The following is a 25,530-nucleotide window of genomic DNA, read 5'->3' on the forward strand; positions in this document are numbered from 1 at the left end:
CAGAGCCTTTCATCAAACTTACTTCTACAGATTGTGTATTGTTTGAGAATCACCACTGAAATGTAGCTCTCTCAGATGTGGGATTTGGCAGCTGTTTCACAGCACATCAGAACTCTATACAACATGTCAGGGAGGAAAATGAAGGACACTGTTCTTACATACCCAAGTGTAATGTCTATATGACATCGTTGTTTGATAATTATAATAAATATCAGACATTCAGTTGTGTTCAGGCCCGGGCACTTCCTTATGAGACAGATGTTTACAATTAAGAGGGAGTTCTGATAAGAGGGCTTAACATTTTAGGAATGATTTGGACAGAATTCTGCACTCAGTTACACCCGTGTAAAACTAGAACTACTCTACTGAGATCAGTTTTTACCAAAGGTAGGAAGTACGGTTCTGTGGGTAAGGCCTGGGTCTGTGACTCTAGAGACCTAGGGTCGATTCCTGGCTTTACCAAAAACTGATTGTGTGACCTTGCAAAAGTTCCATGGTCTTTCCTTGCTATTGTTCCCTATATGGAGATAATTCTCTACCTCTCAGAGGTGTTATGAAAATAAATTTATGAAAGTTGTGAGCTGCTCACACACTAAGGAAATGGAGGTCATACAAGGATGTAGAAGAATTTGGACCATATCTACAGCTTGACAAATCAAGGACTTAAAAGGAAGGGAGAGAGATGACAACAATATACCGGATCGTGAAGTAAATGTCAAACAGAAGAGGAAATATTTAGGGTATTACAGTTGAGGGTAGGGCATGAGTAGGAGTAAGGGGATTGAATTAGAAAAAAAAAGAAAATTTAGGCTGAATAGCAGGAACATTTTCAGACACATTATCCTGTTAAGCTGGGAAGGGTCATATGGTTTAGCGGGTACTAACGATTAGTTTGAAAGACATTGTCAAGATAAGACAACAAAGCCTTCCCAGTAATGTACAATATCTTTGGCCTGTAATTAAAACACACTTTATTTTCTTGAGCTGCATGTCCCCAAAGCTTCCCACAGACAAATATTTGCACGAATAACAGACCCTGAATAAATTATCGACAAATTAAAATCAAACCTGAATGCACTCAGGCTCTGAGAAGTACACAGTACACTCCTGCTTCCCCTTCACAACCAGCGCTGCTCCTTAATGATTGTAAATGTGTTCATTGAAATTAATGGGGGCTCTTTGATTTTCGCCTGGGAGATTACATACCCACACCAATCTGCAAGATCCAAGACATCGGCACCCAGAAGCTGGCAAGTTTACAGAGCAAATAAATGTGAACATACAGAAATGTGACTAGTAACTTGGGGTGCCTCAATTTGTGAGCATCCAGTTTAACACATCCTTCACGGGGTCTGATTCTCAGAAAAGGGCTGAGCACCCACCCCCTGAATGTCAGGCCTTTTGTAAGGCATCTCGTGTTGAGCACCCAAAATCACTAGTCTGTACTGAAAATCTTGGCTGGTGATTTTTAAAAGGGTTAAAGTTTTGCACTTGTCAGTCCAAAGCGAGGCAACAACATGTGAGATAAATTCTAATGTCTGATCCACCTGGCAGATCACTTTAAGGCTATTCTGTTCCACAATGTGGATCAAAGAGAAAAAACTTTAGCTCTGAACACATACTAGTCCCATCACTGCACAAGAGCATGAGTTGGGAATAAAAGACCTGCTTATTAATGAATTGCAACACAAGAAAGCAACATCATAGCATTGCTTGGGAAAAAAAGATAACAAAAATCTTATACCAGGTTCTAAAACATGGGCCAATTTTTCAAACTGTTACTCACGTGAGTGAGGCTTTGGAGGATCAAGGCATTTATATTTGCTTTTGTTGTTGTTCTCTTTTCATTCAGGAGAGTGGACAGATGGTGTTTCACCTTGGAAAGTTTCAGTGTTGTTCTAAGTTGGGTGTATAATGCAGAGTTTCTCCACACTTGGGAAGTTTAATTCTAAAAGTACAGGTTCAAATTTTCTAGTGTAGTATTACAAAGACTGTAGGCCTAAACACAGTTTATACAGCTGCAACAACTTTCTTGACTTTGAGCTTGAAAGAAAAAGAGAACTCCTATCACTTCATTACTTCCTGGCCTAGTGTCACAGACCTGAAGGTTAATATCAATTACTTGGCTCACAAATGCTTTGCAAACTACAAGGCTGTCCTGTATTTCATGCCCTTGCTGGCAATTGAAAGACGGCTCACCCTAACTTTCAGTACCAGAGTCAACAAGTCACGATTCTGGTCTTTAATTACTACATGCTGTCCTAGCAATCCTATCCTGGAATAGTGCAGTCTGTCCTATAACACCATCCATAGACTTGTAGTACTGTATTAAAACAGCCTGTATTAAAACAATGATGGAACATTTACACTTATTTTCACTCTTTTGTTTTTTAGACACACCCACCTTGTCTATAAATACCTTCGGGGCACAAAACAGCAGCCGACACCTGCGCTTACCTGGCAGCTGTTTATGGTTTTGTAAACCAAGCAGGCTAGCAGTGAAATACTGTACAGCCAACATTTAGTCCTGCCTGATCTTCTGCAATGAGAGGTGCTAAACATCAGGTTATATATTAACTCTGAAAACTTTATCCCTGTTACAGTTTGGCAGAATGAACGGATAAAACAAAAATAGGAAAGAAAGTATATTGTTCAGAACACATTGTTTCACACAACAATAGTTTCTTTATATAAAATATCTGGGCCAGGTTCTCAGATGGTGTAAATCAGTGTGTGCCAATGCCAATTTATAATTCAGGATCTAGTTACCCCCTTATTTATTTTTAAAGATACTTCCATCTACAGACATTCATGCTTTACTCTAAGATTTCGCTTGCATTTGCTATGGATTATTAGCTCTGTTATTTAATCTGATCAATCAGATTACATGTTTATTCATTAATTAATCTGCACTGTTTTAGAGGTACAAAAATGATCCCAACTACCCTCAGGAATAGAAACAAGTAGGTGGAGTGTATGCCAAAAGTAAAAAAAAAAATTAACAAACAAACATCCATTTCATTGGCACAGTTCCTCTAAGTAGCTACATCTGTCTATCCATCCAGATACTTACATGGCCACTATCACCCAATCTCCAAGAACTCCATAAATATTTTAAAATAGAACACTGATAATCTCTTGCCACCTCTTTGTCCTTTCCAGGCCAAAGGAGAAATAGCTTGATTAGTTTCTAGGCTGGCTTGTTTGTATGCTGTGTGTTTGTATGTGCTGTCTCTCTGTGAGCGGTGCTTGCAAAGAACTTATTGAGAGAAAGCTCAAAGAGATGAATTTTGCCGTTAGTTCTGAAAATGAAGAGATCTGCTCTCATTCCTATCTGTTATGGAAGTAGGTTCCATAGTTTAGGTCCAGCTCTTGTGAAAGTTCTACCTCTCAAATTCATGAGTGGAACTAAAGGCATAGAAGCACTTTCTTTGTGGAGGGCGAGGACTATCCAGAGAAGAGTAACAAACATGATTACTGATTTAGAAAACATGACCTATGAGAGAAGATGGAAAAAAATTGGGTTTGTTTAGTCTGGAGAAGAGAAGACTGAGGAGGGACATGAGTTTTCAAGTACATAAAAGGTTATTATAAGGAGGAGGGAGAAACATTGTTTTCTTTAACCTCTGCGGATAGGACAAGAAGCAATGGGCTTAAATTGCAGCAAGGGCTGTTTAGGTTGGACGTAAGGAAAAACTTCCTGTCAGGGTGGTTAAGCACTGGAATAAACTGCCTAGGGAGGTTGTGGAATCTCCATCACTGGAGATTTTTAACAGCAGGTTAGACAAACACCTGTCAGAGATGGTCTAGATAATACTTAGTCCTGCCTTGAGTGCAAGGGACTGGACTAAATGACCTCTCGAGGTCCCTTCCAGTCCCACGATTCTATGATTCTATCCCCAAAGTGTGTTTGTTTAGATCAAAGAATCCATTTTACCATTAGCTGTCACACTACCAGGTGAAAGAGGGCATGCAATGCTCCAGCTTTGGAGATGCCTGCTAACCTGCATTTCCTGAAAGGTCCTGCAGTTCCCCTCTGCGTCTGCCTTTGCCAGGTGGTGTCTGAGATTACACTGCCATGACCAGAGGGAAAATGTCTTGTGAACAGCTCAGGTTTAAATGGCAGAGAGCTCATCACAGGGATGTTCTCCATTCAATTATGCAGAATGGTGGACAGACAGGCCTGATGGCATGGGAAGAGCTGGATCCATTTGGAGGGGGGATGGATTCTGTGAGAGCATATGGCAGAGGTCGGGGGGGAATTAAGTCTCTGCTGATCCCTCATGATGGAGAGGGGCAAGGATGCTCCCTCCCAGCTGGATACCTGCAAAGCATGATGGGAAAGGGAAGGAATAAAGAGAAGCCTCACAGTTTACTTTCTCCCTGTTTTAAATGACTGCAGAGGACCACAGAGGCTTTAAATATGATTTGCCATTGAAGGTAGCTACACTCATCCAACATGCCTTTTAATGGATAGAAACTCTTCCGGTGTATTTTCCTTTGCTTGTAATCCCTCCCCCGCCCCCGGGTATTAAGAGGGAGATTTTCAAAGCTGCCTAAAGGATCTCGATGCTCCTGTCTCATTCAAAATTAATGAGAATCAGGCCCCCAAATCCCCTATGTAGTTTAGGAAAATCTCAACCCAAAGGTTTAGTGAGTATGATTCAAACACACTACCTCATTCTTTGCCAGATCAGAACATTCTCCCAGTCTCTCAGGTATACCCGACTTCTGTAAAGCTCCCATGAATTTTATAGCAGACACTCAAAGGGTTAAATGCTATTAAAACCGCTGTTTAAATAGCACTAAGGTTGTGAGATAAACTAATAAAAACCAGGAAGTTCCTAAGTAACTGGGCATTTTTCAGATTGCAAGATGACCGTTATTTAAATGCTGTGGGATTTCTTCTTCCTGGCTATAACTTTCCTTTGAAGTTGGAGAACCATTGCAGGGGATATATAGGATCATTTAAAATTTGGCATTCCCCACAGCAAGTGGCATCCCTATGTACAATTCTTAGGCACCAAAGGTGCATGGGAAGGAGTGTATTAAGGATAGAAACGAAGCCTTAACAATTTCCTGGCTCTGGACTGTCTACTGCAGTTCAGACCGTTAGCATTATAGTACTGTGGCATGCTGCACGTAAATCTATTTACATAACAAACCTTCCGAAATAGACCAATGAGCTTCTTTTGGTTTTAATCCAGTTTCAGCAAAAATCAGCGAGGAAGAAAGGAAGTGCTTTGATTGTCTTATTTTTCTGGTCTGTGTAATTAGTGCATCCGCCTCTAAGGAACTTAAGGAGCTGAGTCTTTACCTCATCTGAAACTGAAGGTTTGCGTTTACCAATCCCAACTGGAGATGAACTGCTCATGCATGCAACACAGAGTGTGGAATCCGCAGATCATATCAGGAATGCTGTTGGACAAACACTTCTTGACAGGTAGTTTTCTCTCTCTCAGAGAAACAAATGTAGACTATGGCCCAGATACTCAGGTGACATAAACTGGCATAGCTGCACTGGAGTTAACTTACACCACTTAAGGATCTGGTTCTTTTTTCTTTAATCTCTTGTACACCTTACTGAGTCCCTTAGCACTTTACCATAATGTCCACAGCAAGTATGTTTGATGTCCTCACAATTCTGGGCAGTGAATTGTCCCAAAGTCAAAAAGGAAAGTCAAAGGCCAAATTCTGTCACCCTTACTCAAGGTGAGTAGCATTTTACTCCACAAGCAGTCCCACTGACTTCAGTGTCAAGCAAGGTACCACTCAAGGTGAGTGAGGGTAGCAAAATCTGGTCCAAAGTGTTTTCAGAATACAGAAGGCCTATACAATGAGGCTATTGAATTGGTGACACAAGAAATGAAAGCTTGGACCACTGACTGACAGTGGCCAGTACCAGCTGTCTCAGAATAAGGTGCAGTAGGCAAATGTCGGATAATCTATCCTCTGTGATGGTTTTGTCCCTTCCAAAGTATTTTTTAAAAAAGCACAATAACTCTGGATAATCTAGTTATTCACAGAAATGCCCAATCCTTCCTTAGATCTTGCTAAATTCTTAGCTCCAATCACATCATGTGGCAATGAATTCCATGGTCTCAATTCAGCATTCTGTAAGGAAAATATTTCATTGCATCAGTTTTGAACTTGCTGTCTTTCAGTTTCACTGAATGTACCCTTGTTTTTGTGTTCTGAGACAGCAAGAACAGACACTCTAGACCTATCCCTCCTATGGGGGGCAGGGATAGCTCAGTGGTTTGAGTATTGGTGTGCTAAACCCAGGGTTGTGAGTTCAAACCTTGAGGGGGCCATTTAGGGATCTGGGGCAAAAATTGGGGATTGGTCCTGCTTTGAGCACGGGATTTGGACTAGATGACCTCCTGAGGTCCCTTCCAACCCTGATATTCTATGATTCTATCTTCATGCTCTGGTTTTCATTTCAATAGCTTCGTTTCCCCTCTTCCCAACATTAAAAGATCAGTTTTGAAAACAGATTTTTAACAAGTTGTCATGGAGATGACAGTGACAGGGAAAATATTGCCAGATCCTCGTTTCTGCTAAGCAGTAGATTAGGAAGTTTTTACCTACTTCGATCAAGGGCGGAATCCAACAAAACCAGCACTGCTTCCAAAAACAGGAGAGACTCTATAGTTATAATTTCTCTCCTCCCACCGCCCAATGAGCAGCTTAGCACAAAGTTATCCTCACAAACATCAGCAGCTCAAGCATTCATATTTGTCTTCTCTTCCATGTGTCAAATAAGGTTAAAGAGAAACCAATCTGATTGAGTCCCTCTGCCCTTAACCCACTATTCCGGTTGCCCTCGGCAAACAGATCTCATAAAAATACAAAACTACAGGGAACTTTAAAAAAAAAATAAGTGGAATATTCAAGAGCACTCAGTACTGGACCTAACTCAGCTTTTGAAAATCCCACTCTAAAAGTTCCTCCAGCAATAATTTGAGCTCTCTTATCTGCTGCTGGAAGCACAATTAGGATATAGCCAGTAGTTTACTGTTCCAGCTGGGAACAGTGCTCTCTAAATAGAGAATTAGCGACTAACTTCGTCTCGAAGAACCCATGCGTGTGCTCAGAAGGCACAATGCCCACAGTCATGAACCGAGGGCACAAGACTTTGGGCATTTCATTTTTAAAGTTGCTTGTTGCTTTGATCTTGCCAAGCAGTCTGTTTCTGAAAGCTCTTCCCTTAGCTGTAGGCATGGAAGTGCTCTCTGAGCACGCTCAGATGACTGCCCTGGGTATCATTACTGAGGGGTTCCCTGTTATGGGTGGGCATATGGCGCATAGGCCACAGACAGCTCGGGACAGAATCCCTCTGCTACTCAAAGGGTAGCCCCAGATGGGAACAGTGCTGGAGTGAGGTTGTGCCGCCCTTGAGAGAAAAATTAGGATCAGCTTTTGTGGGTCTAATTCTGTGGAGCCGCCAGAATGGAAACAAGAAGGACATATTTTAAAAAGGGGGACTGGCTCTTAACTACATGAGAAATGAATCTGGGGTATCGGACAGCCTCTGTTCTACTGAAAACCTCAAGTGCCTACCTCTGACAGGAAGGCGCCATTAATCTGCGTCATAAGAAAAATGCAGCAATTCCTGTTTGCCTGAATACTTTTCCCAGTTCTTCTGGAGAATTTGCAGTTCCTTAAAACACTCAGAGTTTGCTTGCTTACCAATGCAATTAGTTTTGCAATACAAGCACTAGATGAATTCAAACTGCAAAGGAAAAGGAAATAAGATACAGGTGTAAAATTAAACCAAAAGACTAACCCCCGCCTCCCACATGAAACGGTCTGCATTGAAAGTTAAGGCAGGGCAGTTACAGAAAACAAAACAGCGACCTCTAAACCCATTGGTACACTATGTGGAAACAGAGAAGTTAAAACAGGGAATTTAGGAAACTCGAATGAATTAACGGAATTTCAGGATCATGGAGCAGCTAAAAAAATATGCACAGGAGACGTTTCCATGAGAAAGTTCAGAGCTGGTTGCTTCTTTCCTTAATTTTAAATGCAGTTTGAGGAAAAGTATAAAGCTTATCATTTCCTCAGTATGCTGAGGGGGTAAAACATCTTTGCTTTCACCAGGCTCTCTTTCCTATTCTACTTTTTTTTTTTTAAATTAAAGTTTGAGGAAAAGTAGTCTTGCACTTAAGGCATTCGTTGGGACTTAGGAGATCTGTGTTCAGTTCCCAGCTGTGTCACAGACTCCTTGTGTGCCCAAGGCACTTAATACATCTGTGCCTCAGTGAATCACCTGTAAAATGGGGATAATGAGCCTTCTTTCCTCCTATCCTTTTCCTGTCTTTTGTACGGAGATCGTCAACTCTTTCGGCAGTGACCGTCTCTCACTAGGCGTGTGTACAGCCCCTAGCAGAATGGGCCCCTGCTTTCGTTTTGTGGACTTTAGAAATAATAATCACGATTGTAATGTAATAGAAACCGTAATAATTTAGTTAGTAAACACATTCAAAACAAAGGGCCTGATTCTGTGAGGTACTGGGCACCACCAACTCATACTGAAGTCAACAGTAATTCAGTAGGAGCTTGGCCTGTATTAACTCCACCACCCTGAAGAATATTTGCACTGCGATTCTCTTGTGATCATCTGACTTCAGGAGCTGTGACTTTAAGAAAAAAACGCTCTTATATTATAGCTATTTACATTTTTAGGTGCTCTTATTACATCACCTTATTTCCTTAGCTGCAAACCAAGCCTGCCCAAGGACTAACTGGGCACAGCATGCCAAGGGCCAGTGGGCCACACAGAATTTGGATGTAGATATGCACTCTTCTTTTTATCAAAAACCAAGGCTCCTCACCAAAGCATTTGCTCCTGCTTGTGCTTTCCTTGATAGGCATATAGAGATGCCTGGATGTTTCAGTTCATCGGCAATACAAAAATAAAGGCTGAAGCTGGTCAGTTGCAGAGAGAGGGGGACCAACTGGCAGGGTCTGAGGAGTCAGATCCTCACTTGCACCAGGGCGCCACTTGGTTCACTTAAGTCAAGGGGAGGCCTCAAGGCTGCTGTAGCCTATGCCAATTTCTAATGTTGGTTGAGAACTGTCGGACTATAGTGCCATCCAGGCATATTGTCCTCCTCCAGCATGCCCCTGTCCTATCGCTGGCACAATGCTATGTTAAGTGGCCAGCAGATCATGGTGCTGCTGTCTCTATGGTGGACTGAGACTCATTCCCACCAGAGAGAGCAGGTTTAAGGCTGGTTTGCCCTTCCTGGAGGCCAGCATCTGGCTCTTATATGAATATCTGAGAACCTTTAATTAGGGATGGATTAATTGGTTCTGCAAAAAGACTTGCCAATCCCTCCTTTCAAGAACTAAACTGAATGCAAACTTTTTGGAAGGTTCTGGATTGTTCCCATAGGTCTGTTCATAGACATTTCAATCACGATTGGACCTGAAAGCCCCAAATAATACTAGAAAAATTGTTCTAATTGTATTTTCAGCATGGACTATAGCAGAAGTGGTGGCAACCTTATGAGAGAGCCTGTTCTTGCAAAATTTTCAGCAGACTCTGGAAGTTAGAATAGTGTACACAAAATCTGAATATGAAACTGAACTGAACCCAAACTCCAAATCCTTTGAGGCTCACTCATCACTACCCCTTTGGGACAAATGAATCTCTTACATAAGGCCATGGACATCAATGGAGTTGCATTCTCTTAGTATGTCTAATGTGGACAGTTACACTGTGGTGCATAAAGGTTTGGCTATGTTGCTTTACTGGGAGATGCTCCACTGCTAGGAGTCAAGTGGTTTCGTTCCACACATCATGCTGAAAATGTATCCCTGCATTTTTCGTAGGGTTGGGGTAGCTACCTATATTGAGCCAGATCTGATGGCACTGTTGCCAACTCTTTCCAGTTGTACTGCAAGTCTCACAATAATTGGTGTTTTTTGTCAAGTTCCAGTTCCTGCAATTAGGTGATTATAGAAGAATCTCAGGTTTCATTTTTTTGAAAGGAAGTTTCTAGCCCATGGGATTGGGGAGAAGAGCTTGAAAACGTTAACCCTAAAGCTCCAATACCAGAAAGCCAATAAAAAGAACTTCAAATGCATTATTTTACAATCTCGTAATTTTTAAGCCCATCACTGATTTTAAGAGTCTTGACTCTTGATTTTTGAACACTTGGCATTTGCAGTGCTGCAAAACCAGAAGAATTCCATTGAAACCAATGGATTTTTTTTTCAGATTTGCCCAACCATAATAGAGATCAGAACCTCACTCCTTCTGTTTAAAAGATTTATGTAAATACCTTATCCCTTCCTTCCTCCTGTCATTTTAAGATGTAGCATAGTTAAGATTAAGTTTCTTAAATCTCCATGAATGTGCTTTACTTTTGTCTTAAATCATTTCCCCATTCCACACTGGCACTTTAGAGGAAAAAGAGCAGTGTTGCAATATGAAATTCAGAATAAAAAGCCTCTTCCAAAAGCTAGCTGTCTTTATTGAGCTCATTTTTTAAATCATGTATTTACCGTACACTGTCTTTCCTTTTACAGTATAGCTGTACAGGGATACACTGTGGACAAGAGTTTTTGTTTTCATAATCTATTCCTGACACCTAATAAGAATGACGAGCACTGTTCCAAGATTTGGCAAGAAGGGACAGGTTGTGGATGAGCAGGTTTCTCTGACTCTCCTATACGGATCAAGGAGGAAAAAGAAAGGGGAGAGGGTGGAGACTATAAAGAAAAGAGAGGCAACCTGTTCCTTTGGAGACAGAGTGAGTAATGCAGCTGGCACACGGCCTCGCCACTGCCACAGAGTTCCAAACATACCAATCCCGCAGATTCAGCTATTTGGACAGAAAGAAGACTGGGTGGACAGTTCTGATATTTGAGGGATGGGATTAGCCATGAAAGAAACTCAAACCCCCACACGTCTCATGCGAAATACGCAAGATGTGCTAAGGTGGGATGTAACAGGGCAAGATGTTCAATAGGGAACGTTGTACCGAACTATTTTTGCTCTAATCAGATTGTACAAAAATTTCACTTTATGTCCATTGCAAGTTACGGCAGCAGAGCTCCAGCTTTGCTCCCCTCCCACAAACTAGAAATGCCAGGCCTTCTACAGTCAAGGTTAGCTGTTCTGATGCAAGCCACAATCTCCAAGGAGATAAGCAAAATGCATGCAGATGAACAGCACACAGATGAGGAAAATTTTATGGACCCAAGGCCTTTCTATATAAAAACTCCATCATCAATTTCTCAGCAATGGATTCTTTACAGGTAATGGGCCGGTCTTCCAGTAGGAGTTTGAAGCCCAAAATAGCCTGGGATCGGCCTGTCTGAGAGAGCATCCGTCTTCCCCTGTCACACTAGCTCAGTTATAGATGGTCTTACAATCTGAATAAGCAAGAGGTGAGAGAAAAGGAAGTGTTATAATACCCATTTTACAGATGGGGGACTGAGGCACAAAGAAAGCGAGTGACCTGCCCAAGGACTATCCATGTCAGGTTCTTATCTGGTCCGCATCACCATCGTATATCTGCACCTCACAATCTTTTTTAATTTCCCCCCCTCTGGGAGGTAGGGCAGAGCTATTATCCCCATTGTACAGATGGGGAACTGAGGCACAGAGAGGCTAAGTGACTTGCCCAAGGTCACACAGGAAGTCTGTGCTAGAACCAGGAACTGGACCCAGGTCTCAAGCCCCACTCCAATGCCTTAACCACAAGGCTATTCTTCTCAGAGATCAGTAAGACTGCTCAAGCTTGACCTACCTCATTATAAGAGAGAGGTGGCAGCTTGTATTCTCCATGAAGGTCAACTGGCTATAAAACTCATTCTCCCACTCTTGAATCAAAACAGCTGGAATTTGCCAAAAGTACAAAACCTTCTCTCTTCTGAGATGGGGCGTTATGCCGCACAGGCTGGTATGTGAGCTTTTCTCATTGTATTGTGCTGCTGGGTGACATCTTTGCTGAAAACTGTCAGGGTGCCTAGAACCCACATAAAGGTATTTTTTGTGTTTTATTCTTTTTTAAAAAAAATCAAAAGAATGAACATCTTTTAATGATCACTTTTCTGGAAAAAACAAAACAAAATCCACAACCATTTTGCAGCCTATGAATAATTGTCTGGTTGGTATAATCATAACCAGGTGCTCCTTGTGAAATTTCAATGGGGCATGATGTAAGCAGTGTTCCTCTTGGTTCAGGAATGAAGATATCTATCTCACCACTCTGTTGCAAAGCATGGAGGAGAACTTGGTGCACTATATCTGAAATCAGTACTGCACAGTTATGCAAAACATCTGTGCAACTGACACCTCTTGTGTAATCCGCAGTGTAATCAACTATCAACCACCTCCAGGAAAGAAGGAGGGGCATTAGGTGGGGAGAATTCACAGTTAGATCAAACAGAAAATGGGAAACTAGCCAGAGAGGTGCAATCCGGTGAAAATATAGTTCCCCTGAGAGCAAACCTTCAGGATAAATTTCATTGCTTTTCACGTACAATTCCAAGTAGATATGCAGAGAGTCACACAGGGTTCACAACAGGTTCACTATAAAAAACTCTTCTCCCTCTCTCTCTCATTTTCCTTCGCCAGTGAGATCCATCAATATCTTAGACCTGAGGCAATTCGTAACAGCAGGTTGCTGAGTGCATGGGAGAATAAATCAGTAGAAGCCTTGTCCAACTCCACCGTGGTATGGTGTTAACTAGGTTAATTTTTTTCTCCAATCTCTCTTAGCTTCCCTCAGAATGGCAAAAATACCTCGCTCACCTTAGCGGTCTTGCTTATTATCAGAGTCACTGACCAGTTTCTGGTCTCCATTTTACATGGCCCCATAAAACGGCTAAGTGATAGCAGTGAAAGCTGGGTCCAAAGACACACACTTCAGATCCAGAGCCAAAGTGTCCTAAAGTGAGCGGTTTTTCAGGTCCTTGCAAGAACTGTCAAAGCCTAGCTGACATGTTAGATTTGCTCCCAACGTAGGCCATGCTGAGAAAGGCTTTTCCCAGTGAAAATAATGTTTCCCTGCTTTCAAAGCAGCTGTAGCATCGAGCTGCTCAGATGGGACAGATCCAAGAAAATGTCTCGTTTTTCCTCCGCTCCAGCTTACTTAAGTGAAAACCATGTTTTATCAACAACAATAAGGGCAGGCTCATTGATGCCATCTTGGGTTGTCTCCTCTGAAAAAGTATCTGCAGCCAGCTAAGAAATTTGTGGTGTGGCAGGATTGTGTGTTGAGCCTATCACAATTTTAATGCAACGACAAACCCAAATCTCCAAAGAGGGCCCTATACAAGATGTGCAAATGCTTAGAGCAGCATTTAGGAGCTTAAATTCCTGCTTATGTGCTTACGTGCCATTTTGAGCATTCAAATACAACATTTGTGTAGCGGCTGTCATCTTGGTTCCCACCAACGATTGACCCCTACATCCCCCAGAGCCTCTACAGCTTGAGTTAAAGGACTCAGGCCCTTTTAAAGTTTGTCCCTAAGTCTTCTAGCTGAGAGACTGTCCTTTATATATCGGGCACACGGAGAGACACGTAATATACAAATCCTCCTTTGGTGCCTATGTTTGCCAAGTGGGCCCTGTATGTACAAAGGCAAATGTTTTAAACTGGGATGGCTGAAAACTGGCCCTTAAATCCAAACTAAGGGAGACAAGCTGTCTGATTTTCAGAGGTGTTGAACACCCCCAGCTCCTCTTGATTTCAACTGTAGATGATCAGATCCTTAGATTTTCCAGTTCCATTTCCCCTATCTGCAAAAATGGGGTAATAATATGTATCTACTTCCCATGGGTCTGGTAAGGATTAAATAGTTAATGGTTGTAAAGTGACTGAAGATGAAAAGTGAAGCCTAAGTACTTTATTATTTAAAATAACTACCTTTACCATTTTGCCTGAGATAATCAGCCAGTTATCAGAGTATAATACTGAAGTGGTGAGGGTAACACTATGAAGTTCCTTCCACTTAGTAATTAACGCATATCACTGTTGCACCAAGGATATGTAAAACTAAGGAGATAATACATAGATCTTCATAGCCTTGGTGTAACAGACACTGAAATATTTAAGTACTTATAGGACTCTCCTTATCACAGAATCCATGCACCTCACAATCATGAGTGCATCTTACCCTCACAACCCTACTGCGATGTAGGGAAGTGATATTATCCTCATTTTTACAGACAGAGAACCGAGGCAGAGAGTAGATTAAATTAATTTGTCCAAGGTCACAGAGGAAGCCTGGGTCTGAGCTAGCTCTAGCTTAGCATTTACCCACAAGACCATCCTTCCTCCACGGTTACCACCTCTAATTTTGCTGCCCCACCCCCAGTCTCGGCTGGAAATACAAAAGTAGAGAAAATTTAAAACAGGGCAACAAAAAAGGTAAAAGGATTGGGAGATAAGATAGAAGACCAGATCAAAGAATTTATAGGGTGGAGAACAGAGATGACTGAAGGGGCACAGAGGATATAGTCTGGAAAAGCTATCGAAATCACAATATAAACAAAGTAAAGGAATTATTCACAGTCCCAGATGATGGTATTACAGGGAACAATAACCTGAAACTAATGAAGGGATAGTGTAAGTTAAATATTAGGAAGAGATTCATAGCTGCAAAAGCAGATGGGTAGGGGCCTGGCATCCCAAGGGAGCTGATAGAAGTCCAACCACTTCAAATGTTAAAGGTATGATTAGATATTCTGTTAAGAAAGACCCCTGCACCATAGGTAACAGTCTGATCACGTTCCTTTGTCTGTCTGTTCCCACTGAAATTACACATACTGTATTGGGGTAGCACAAAAGCCCAGAAGAGGAAGATTTAAACTGGTTTACAGAAGTCAACTCCCCCCGCCAACCCATAAGTAGATTTTAACATATGTTGGGCCTGGTTCACTACGGGGTTACAGGGTCCCACTGGTGTAAAGCTGATATAACCCAGTGGTGAGTCAGGTGAGGCCCCGTATTCTCCATCTAAACAGCAGCTCTAACAGTAGTGTGACAAAATCATGCAAGGGATCAAGGGCCAAGCTGTCTGCCCTGGTCACAGACCCTTTGTGCTGCTTGAGCAATGCAAAGTGGTCAGAATCTGGCTACTGCTGCCAGGCTGAGAACTGCCCAGGTGTGCGTGTGGGGGAACTGTCAGCTGGCACTAAGCTAGCAGAGACCGCAGCCACACCAGCTGCCTTATCCCGTGCTGGCACAGGCGGTGGGGAGAGGGGAATGACACTTGAAAGGTAATGAGTGACATGCTGGGGGAAGAAAAGAGTGCCGCTCCTCTCTGCCAAGTTACAAACGGCACTTAGAGACCATATTCAGCTGTTGTAAATTAGAGCAGCCCCTCCTTAGATTGGTGCAACCTGAGAGGGAGCCATAACCAGCTCCTTGGATCTACCCTCCCCATGCTGAGCAGAACAGATTGCAGGAGAGAATCTGGATTAGCATTACCAATGCACCAACCAGCTCCATAACTCCCGTTTTGTGCATTGGTTGCTGTTCCCATCCATTCTCTGACCCAATGGCCTTCCAGAGGAGTTTTGGATTACCTGGCCTTTACCACACAGCCAGGTAACACATGTTTATGAGCATGACCATGATCCTTAGAAGATTTGCTGTGGGGGGAGAAGTGGGAAGAGGGGAGTGGTTGTTGGACTCTTGAATAGTATCAAGTATCTCTCCTTCAGCCCCCTGACCCTAAAGCCCAAACGTGCATGATGTTTTATTTTCTTAAAATCAACACTCATCATTATCAGACAGCGAGTGTTTGGTAAGCCCAGTCCACAGTGCACTGCCCGCATTTGCCAAGGCACTTCTCCTATTTGTCTGTCTTATCTGTAAGAAACAGATCTTCTGGGTTTAACAGCTGGCAATTGACTCATAACTTCTGCAACTATTAGGGAATCTTTAAGAAGGTTTATCTTTTTAAAAACACGATAAGCAAAATAAACTTTCGTCTTATAGTTTGGGGCGAAACTGTATCTCCTTCAGAAAAAGTTGTACAATAAAATCAAAATGTGGTTTTTTTGGGGCTGGGTGAAGGTTCCCGTAGCACTTTTAGAAAACAGTGGTGTGTGATGCTATGGTCACTCAAGAGAAAAGGCTCAAAGGCCCAGATCCTCAAACTTATTTAGGCTCCTAATTTCCGCTGAAAAATCAATGGGAGTTAGAAGCTTAATTGGTCCTTTGAGAATCTGGGAATGACTACAATTTAGTATGGGAGATATATTTCAGTACATAATGGCTGCTCGTGGTAGGGTAGTTGCTGCACTATGAATACTTACTACCATAAAAGTACTCTGAGGATGAAATTCCTCCTTGTGCAGAGGGTCATGCACCACTTAAGCCTTCAAAATTGGGTCTCAGCTGGAAATAAGTGAAGTATGAGCCTTGTTCTGGAGCTCTGCTCAGGAGTGAATTTCACCTTGGGATGCCGGAAGTATGGAAGGCCTTATATCAAATCAACTCCTCTTCCTTTTAACATAGTTTAATCCTTTCACCTTTTCAATTCATATTTAAAACAAGGAACCAGACACACAGGGAACCTAAGGTTTTACAGACACTACAACTGAGCGCAAGGCTGACTGAAGAAGGTACTGCAAGCACTAATGGGAAAACAGCAGCCATCCCAATGCTGTGTATGAACTAACAACGTTTAAGACTCCAAAGACTAACAAGCAAATAACAAAGCTATTTCATTAAGAGTAAGAGATTAATTCCACTGGACTTTAACCAAAACTACACAAGCAAAACAGGCAGAGAAGGAGAGAAAGTCCTGCCTCATTCTGCAGAAGCAGCACCCAGTAAATAGAGCTACATGCATTAGATCATCAAAACAAACTCTCAACAGGTTATCAAACCCGGTTAGTTGGTGGAGGAAGCAGTTCCTTAACGGTATATAGGCACCTACCTCCCACTGAAAGAAACAAGAGATAGACACGTACATAACTTGGAGGAACTGAGCCTTACAAACCAACCCCTGCATGCATATCACATATTTCTTCTCTTTTCCATAGGGCTGACTCTTGGCTCACGTGTAACTTCTTTTCCATCCATAATGTATTCAACGCAGGCAAGTCCAGCTTAAAATACTGGGCGAAATCCTGGCCCCACTGACGTCAATAGCAAATCTCCCACAGTGGCAACAGCACCACGGACTCAGAGACTTTAAAGTCAGAAGGGACCATCATGATCATTTAGTCTGACCTCCTGCACATCACAGGCCACAGAACCTCCCCCATCCACTCCTGTAACAGACTCCTAACCTCTGGTTAATCTATTTTTCAGTGCTGTGCTTGTTCTTGCAATATTCCAGCTGGACTGATTGAGACACTAGAAAGCTCAGACTGAGTCACTAGCTCAGGCAGAATTAGAATTCCTCCTAGCTCCTCGTCCACACATGCCCATACCCAAAATTTTACCTGCTCCGTTCCACTGTGAGCGTGTTCCAATGACTAGAGCCCAAGGTGTCACAGAAGACTGAAATGGACAGCCCTTGCTCCTCCCTGAAGAATGCTAACTCATGCAAGTAGACCCACTGGTTTCAGTGAGATTACTGGCATGGTGAATGTTCATCAACATGAGGAAGGGGTTCGCAATCAAGGCCCTAAAAAATGAGACTTCAACCCAAGAAGTGTAAAGCAGAGTAAGAAAACTGCCTTTCATGGCTATTTTCATAGCTAATGTGCCTCTCCATCAGGCATGCCATTTTTCTTAGATGCTGTATGTATTTTGCTAAGATGCAATTTTTTCTGGGCTGTTCTTTTTAAAACAAATGCTCCACTGGCTTCCTTTCACAAATAAAAAGGATACCATTAGCTCAGTGCTATTGAACAGCTCTTGAATAACAAGCCAGCATTCAAGTACAACAAGGGGAAGAAAAAAAACAACAACAAATATTGTTACAAACAATCATGATAAAAATTTTAAAAATGAAAAAAATACCTTGGAAGCATACTTTACATTTCCATCAGTAATCCTTTATGATATAGACTTATCTATATCTCTCTATATCTATATAGTGCAAAGAATATATATAAAATGTTCTTTTTAACGTAGGCTCTTTTGTTATCTATAACACAAAAAAATGAACATTATTTAGGCTACAAAGTCAAAGCACGCAAAAGTTAGGAAAATGGCAGTATAAAGGCTGCCTGTGTAACCTTAATTCAGACCCCTTGTGCATATGCATTATGACACAGTCTGTAATTACATGATTGCATACTATTTCTTCCACAGGACCCATCTTATTCAGTGCACAAGATGGACGCTTAAAAAGCAGCTATTTAATATTATGTTTTCTCCTCGTTGCTCTATATGTGGCCCCAGGCCTTATTTACTACTTACAGTTTAAGCCCTACTCTGAAGACAGAAATATGAATTTCCTCATAAGCTCTTCTATGACATTCATCACTAGAGAATCTGAGTGCTTCACAGACATTAATTAATTTATTTTCACAAACACCTCTGTGAGGGAAGGGGTGCTATTATCCTTATTTTACAGATGAGGAACTGAGGCTCAAAGAGATTGAGGTCCAACGTATTCACTAATTTTGGGTGCCCAATTTCAGATGCCGATGATTTGATTTTTCAGAGTACTTAGCACTGAATCTCACTTTATATGTTCAAAGTACAGTTCCCATTGACTTCAATTGAAGCTACGAGTGCATAGCACTTCTGCAAATCAGACTCCCAGAAAATGAGGAACACAGTGTTCGTGACCACCTGTGAAATGTTAGTTTAAGTGACTTGTCGAGCACCACTTAGGAATTCTGCGGCAGAGGCAGGGATAGAATCCAATTTTCCAAGACGCCATTCAAGTGCCTTAACCGTGAGGTCGTCCATTATCTTCCAGTAATCCTCTACCTCATTCACTACTCACCTGCCAACTTCTGCAAGACATGATGCAGGGTCTTAAAGAGGACAGCCTCCTTCACTGCACAACCCTGATTCATCCCCAGAGCAAGTCCATCCACATACTGAATGAGACAGAATTCCTAACAGTATACGATCATGTAATTAAAAGACAGTATTATAATGTGTATGTCCAAGGAGGCCACATTAAGGTTGCTCCGGCAACCTTAATTCTGGTATTTCCTAATTTTTGAGTGCTTGACTTCACAAACTTAATGCCCTTTTAACATATGAGTTTTTTTGGGGGGGAGGGGTAAAAATGCATAACACAAAGCTGAGGATCTCAGTGCACTAGGTAAACACTGCTTTGGCCTAACAGCACCTTTGAGAGGTAGGAAAATATTATGCCACTTTGTACAAATGTAAACTAAGCCATAGGGAAGTTAATTATGGCCTGATTTTCAGAGGTACTGAGTATCCAGCCTAGCAAGTGAGTTTAATAGAAGTTCTAGGTTTTCAGAATCTCAAAAATCAGGCTATAAACTATGTGCCCAAAGTTCTAGGAGAAGTGTGAGGAAAAGCCTAGAACAGAACCCAAGGCTCCTGACTAGCACTGCCATGGCATCACCTTTGTTTCCTGTGAAGTCTTCCCTGGGTACATAAACTGTACAGAAAAGTACGTGTTTAGACTGTGCCCAGAGTCAGAATTCTTGGGCTTTATACCCAATTCTGCTGGACATCTTGGAACAACAAACCTCTCTGTGCCCCAATTTACTTAGCTTCAAAATGAGCATAGAACAGCATATACCTGTGTCACAGCGGTGTGGTGGGACTGTGGGTCCAATACTCCAAATAGTTACTATCCTATTGAATTCCCATGAGTCTCTCTAGTCCCAGTGAAATCCAGTGCACGAGTCTACTCCCATGCATAAGATTATGGATATCCTATATGGACATCATAACCTTCCTGAAATCAAAGGGGCTACAGATGGGAGAAAATATATACACATAGTTTAGAAGAACTGCAAATGTCAGTAAAAGATAAATAATCACAATAGTATATAATTGTAGGCTCAAACCCCTAATTATTTAAGGCTAAATTATGCCAGTACTACACATGTTCAGTGGTACCTATGTGTTGAGTAATACTTTCATTTTGGGGATACTTGCATTGTAAAGTACTAGTGAATAAGGGTGGGACAGTATAGTTTTTAATGTTTTTAAGTACTCCGAAATCCATGGATGAAGATATTATGCAAGTACAAAGAAAACAGAAATGCCAAAAAAAAAAAGGGAATAAAAGGGGAAAACTTTCAACTCAAAATCTATGTGCAGTGCAGTTGTAGCTGTGTCAGGCCCAGGATATTAGAAAGACAAGGTGGGTGAGGTAATATCTTTTATTGGACCGACTTCTGTTGGTGAGAAAGACAAGCATCACAGCTAAATGCACTTAGGTGTGATGCTCTAAGTACCTTGCCCAGCCCTGAAGAAGGGCTGTGTGTGGCTTGAAAGCTTCTCTCTCTCACCAACAGAAGCTGGTTCAATAAAAGATATGAACTCAAAATCTATTCAGTTTAAAAAAAGTTAAAAGAAGTTCCAGGTACTTTAGCTGCTGCTGAGATGCTAATTTCTATGGGTTTACAATCACATTTTCCTATTTTTAAAATGTCTTCCTTTCCTCCTTTGTTGTGTGAAAGACCCACACACAGAAGAGGGGAAAACTGACTAACAGACTACACAGGGGAAATAGTGAAACTGTCTAAGTGGTGTCATAAACACAAAGTGCCGCCAAAATTGCAGACTAAACAAGCTGAAAAACTAGGTGTTTAAAAAAATTCACCAGTCTCTTTCTCCTATAGTACTCCTGGGTATTTCCTGTTATGAATAGTATGTAAACAATATTTCAGAGAAAAATGTGATTTTAATTTGATGGTGTCCTTTTAATTATTAAAAATCATTTTAAGGGTTAAGAGTTTCACACACATTGAAATAATGGGCCAGATCCTCAGCAGTGCAAATAAATCAAGAGAGCTGTGCTTAAGTGGAGCAGTGCTGATTTAAACCAGCCCAACTTGGATCTGTAGTGCTTTCACTTAAGACCAGACTGAGGTCTCATATTTCATCATGATCTTCATTCCCAGGTTTCACTTCTGATGTATCTAGTTTTATGACTAGAGAAGGGAAAAGAGGCAAAGACTCTATGAAGTCTACTAGGCTTCTGTTAGACCTTCTAGATCAGCTTCTTTTTCTAGACTATCAGGACAGTCTATTAACATATAGTTAATATGTTGGTGCTCATATAGTGCAGTGAGGGGAGCTAGTAAAAAACAAAATAAAAAAACCCACCTCTTAGATAGAAGACACTCCCTCAAATGAAGTTGGAGTTCAAAACTAAAAAGGCAGAACTTGCAAGTGCAAATGAATCATTGAGGAGCACAAGACTTAGGCAATTTTTAAAAATATCACCACTGAACAGCAACATTTCATTCTCATGCAAAAAGTACAAGATCCGCCCTATATTTTCACACAGGAAATGTGAAGAACCTATATCTAGGTAACAATATCTATAGTCATCTTATGAAAATGATCTTAAACCATAATGAATGTGTTTTTGTAATATGGGTTATTTTTTGCCATGATTCATTTTTGAAAATAAAAATATTTGTTCTTTCTACTATATTTCAAGCGGTTACGGTCAGAACAATGTGTGAAATTCATCGCATGATACTCCATATGTATTTTTTGCTGGGTACTTCTGTGTACCAAGAATCACATATTACAATTCATTAAACAAGTTCATCAGTAAAAAGGTAAGTAGAACAGTTTCCAGACAGTCTAATTATCTCTGGTCATTCAGCAATTAAAACACAGTCTCCTGTAAATGATATCCCCCCAAAAGATGAACAATTTAGGGGGACAGATAATGGTGGGGGATTTTCACTTTTTCAAGGGTGAAGGGGTGGATTGTGTCTGGCTACCCCATAAGTGAGGAAGTTGGGCAAAGAGTGTACAAGTAGTCTGGCCCCTTGAGATGCCCATGTGCAGGGGCCAGACACAACATGCATGACCCTCAACACAGGGACTGCTACAGTCAAGTGCCACTGACAGCACTGGACTCCTTAGCGGGAGCCAATGAGAATTTGAAAGGATGTGACCATAGCTCCAGTGGAGGTGGTTTGAACGGGGGGAGCATTCTCTACAATGGGGGTGCAATTGCTGCATCCTCCTTATACTTTAGGAGGCATTGTGGCTTAATGGCATGCCTGAGGCCTACAAGTAATTAGTATTATAAATCTTACCAACGTATGGAAGTTACTAGATGTCAAGAGGGAATGTGACATGAATAGTAAAATACATTATAAAAATGAACTAATTTATTCTGATCCGTCTTTGAGATTTACAGATGCTTAGGGCTTAAGATGTCGACGCAATCTAACGCTGAAGTCAAGATGCATCTAACGAGATGTGCAAAGGGAAATGTGTCAGCATCCATGCAGGAGCTCATTTGTACAAGAGGTAGGTCTGAACCACAAAGTTCTGATTTGGATTTTGGGTTTCCCCAGAATTCAGGACTCGGTGTGTCGGTGAGCCCAGAACTAATTCACCAGGAAACGTGGTTGCAATTTCATAACCTACTTTGATTTAACAGTTACAAGGAAGAAAACAAGAAGGAAGAGGAGACATTCAAGGCTCACCAGAGTGCGTCCTGAGGTGTCCTGTGAGGGCGTCCCTTCTCCGGCAGGCATAGCTGCAGAAGGGACATTTGAACGGTTTTTCCCCAGAGTGCAACTTGATGTGCCTCAGCAGGTTCCCCTTCTGCGTAAAAGAAGCTCCACACTGGTTACAATGGAAGGGGCGCTCACCTACAGTGGAGAGAATCATCAAGAAACCATCGAACACAGAACACACAGACCCAATATCCTATTGCTTGTAACAGAATATAGTGTAGCCATGTCAAAGTCCACTCTATCACCCAATTTTAACCCACAAATCCTTTGTCTAATACCTTTGTAACATGGGACTTGCTGATGCTAGGGGCTCGCACTTCATGATGATTGTTGGCAATGTTTTCAAGAGTGGTTTTGGGCACTCAACCTGAGATGCTTTAAGAGGCATGAACATCCACCCTCTAAAAAAGGTGTCTCAAGCTGGGCGACCAAAACCACTAATCACCATGGAAAATTTAAGCCCACTGCTATGCTGCTGTCTCTCTGGCTTGTAAATATTTTTATTATAGGCCCCATCCTCGGAAGGGTTTAGAACAGTCACAAAAATTTACTTTGGATAGATATCACGGTCTCAATGTAAAACAAATTACACATTCTTTCTTATTTTTTAAAATAATTAAAACCCCCTTTTAAGGCTCCTCTGCACTGCTAGAGTCATGCAACGGGTCTTTGGTGTAAATGAGAATCCGGCCCAAATAGCTTTGGTAAGTAGCAAACACGGGGAGAAAAGCTGCACCCTAGAGAAATGAGAAGTAAACAGAGTTGGTTTTTAAATAACATTTATTTAAAAGTTATCTCTATTATGAGAGTTTTGTCTTAAAGTAGAAATTAATAAACCTTTAATAAATGTATTTGTGTTGCCATTAAAGGTTTGATTTAACCTGGGATGGTTGTGCTTTTGTTCCCAACCTAAAAGACACAGTTTTTGATTAGATAAATAAATAAATAATAATAAAGTAGGAAACCTGAAAAAACCCACAAAGGTTTTGTGAAATGAAACACAAAACATACACTATGTGATCCACTTTGTAACATACTTAGTCTATCTCAATTCAACATGGCATTTAAGCATGTGCTTAACTTTAATCATATGCTTAAGCCCTATTGGTTATAAAGGAAGTCAATGGGATCGAAGCATGTACTTAATGTCAACCCTATGCTTAAGTGCTGTAGTGAATTGGGGTCTTAGACACTGAAACGCTTTTATTAAGGCCTTGATTCAACAAGATACTTAAGGATATACCTAACTTTCAGCATGCCAGGAGTATTGTTTATTTTTTAAACTCATCTCCTATTACAAAGCTTTGGCCAAATTAGTCCCAATGTGGTAAAGGCATGTTTGGTTCGATAATGAGCTAGCTAGAGAGGAGTATTAATCTTTTAAAAAAAAATTGACAGCATTCTGTAATCAATTGTCCAGTTTTCTAGTATTTTAGTTCCACAGTTTTGCCCCCTTTTGAGGCAATGATCTGTGACACAACCTCCTTCCCAGACATAGATTTAGGGCAGAATCTTGACTTTCATTTGTAAATGATAAAAGAGAGGGAAGGAACTCAACTATGCCATCAGCCACATTTCAGCTTCTTCTCCCCATTCTGGGCTCAACGTATGACCTTTGTATTTAGGATCAGTCACGTTGGCTAAGTAATGGAAATGTTCCATAGCTTCACTGAATCATTTTTCCAATTTTGCTGTGTGTGGTTCCATTTTGTTGTTGTTAATTACATTAAGACACATTTACATGGCATCTGCAACAGGACTGTGATCAACCTGTAATCTGTCACATCCCTTTAAAACCTTTGTCAATTGCTTTTGTAAGATTAATGGCCCCTCTTTGCATAAAATGCATGCTATGTTTTCATCAAACTACTTCTTATGTCTACTGCAAATTCCATCATGTGTGTTGGATACCAATTTAGAAATGTAATCTTCCTGAGAGCATGACCGAGTGTTATTAACAAGCTGGGCCATAAATCCTCATTTTTTCAGTCAACCAACCGCTGATGGTAATTGGGGACTCTTTTTTTTGAACTTTCACAATGTGCTTTAGGGACTGGGTTGGGTGTTACTTTTCTCTCAGCAAGGTTGAAATAGTGTGCTGAACACCCACAATTGAGAAGTCTAAGATTCTATTTATAAATGGCTTATGAAGGGTTAATAAATGAGTAATAGATGCAATAAACATGTTACAGACATGAGTTGTATATATTATTGATGGTTATAAACATGTCAGTAGAAGGCAATATCGATTGTTATAAGTAATCTCTTGACCTTTTGGACTCTATAATTATGTATAATAATTGACTAGCCACTTATTAAAACCTCTGTTCATTATTTAGTAACCCCTTTATAAACTATTTAGAAACGGAACATTAATGTCAAGTGTAACCAAAAAAAAATTTCTAGTACGAAAAAACTTAAATATACATTATATTTTTAAAAACATCTCCTCGCTCTCATCCCAAGCAAAAAATTAAAACTCCTCCAAACCACTGGATTATTTTTTCTGAAATATTTTTTCACATCTTGGACATAGCCCCCCTCCCAAAACACAAACTAACAATCCAAATTTCTGAAGTGTGTGGTTCCCTAGAAAAGTAAACTGAAGTGTCTATATGCTCTCGGATTAACTGTAGGTTCCGTACATTAATTTCAACCCCTTGGCACAAAGAAGAGATAGACTTGGTAATAATTACAGATTATTCCTTTTTCTGAGGTCCTTCCGCTTGTGGACTAGTCTGATGATACCTCAAAAATTTCATAAATGATTTGGAGGATTTTGTGGATTGCACTCTCAGCAAATTTGCGGATGATACTAAACTAAGAGGAGTGCTAGATACGCTGGTGGGCAGGGATAGTATACAGAGGGACCTAGATAAATTGGAGGATTGGGCCAAAAGAAATCTGATGAGGTTCAACAAGGACAAGTGCAGAGTCCTGCA

General features: G+C 41.1%; 1 protein-coding gene across 3 annotated transcripts in view; it reads right to left on the reverse strand.

Annotated features, from left to right (window-relative positions):
• IKZF2 (IKAROS family zinc finger 2) overlaps positions 1-25,530 on the reverse strand; it is a 128,969-nt gene that overhangs the window by 19,081 nt on the left and 84,358 nt on the right. For all 3 annotated transcript variants that reach the window (XM_073306722.2, XM_073306723.2, XM_073306721.2), the window contains exon 5: positions 22,556-22,723. In XM_073306722.2, coding sequence (XP_073162823.2) covers positions 22,556-22,723 — 168 coding nt within the window. The remainder of the gene's footprint in view (positions 1-22,555; positions 22,724-25,530) is intronic.

Source organism: Lepidochelys kempii, chromosome 11, assembly GCF_965140285.1.
Source record: "Lepidochelys kempii isolate rLepKem1 chromosome 11, rLepKem1.hap1, whole genome shotgun sequence".
Classification (NCBI taxonomy): Eukaryota; Metazoa; Chordata; order Testudines; family Cheloniidae; genus Lepidochelys; species Lepidochelys kempii.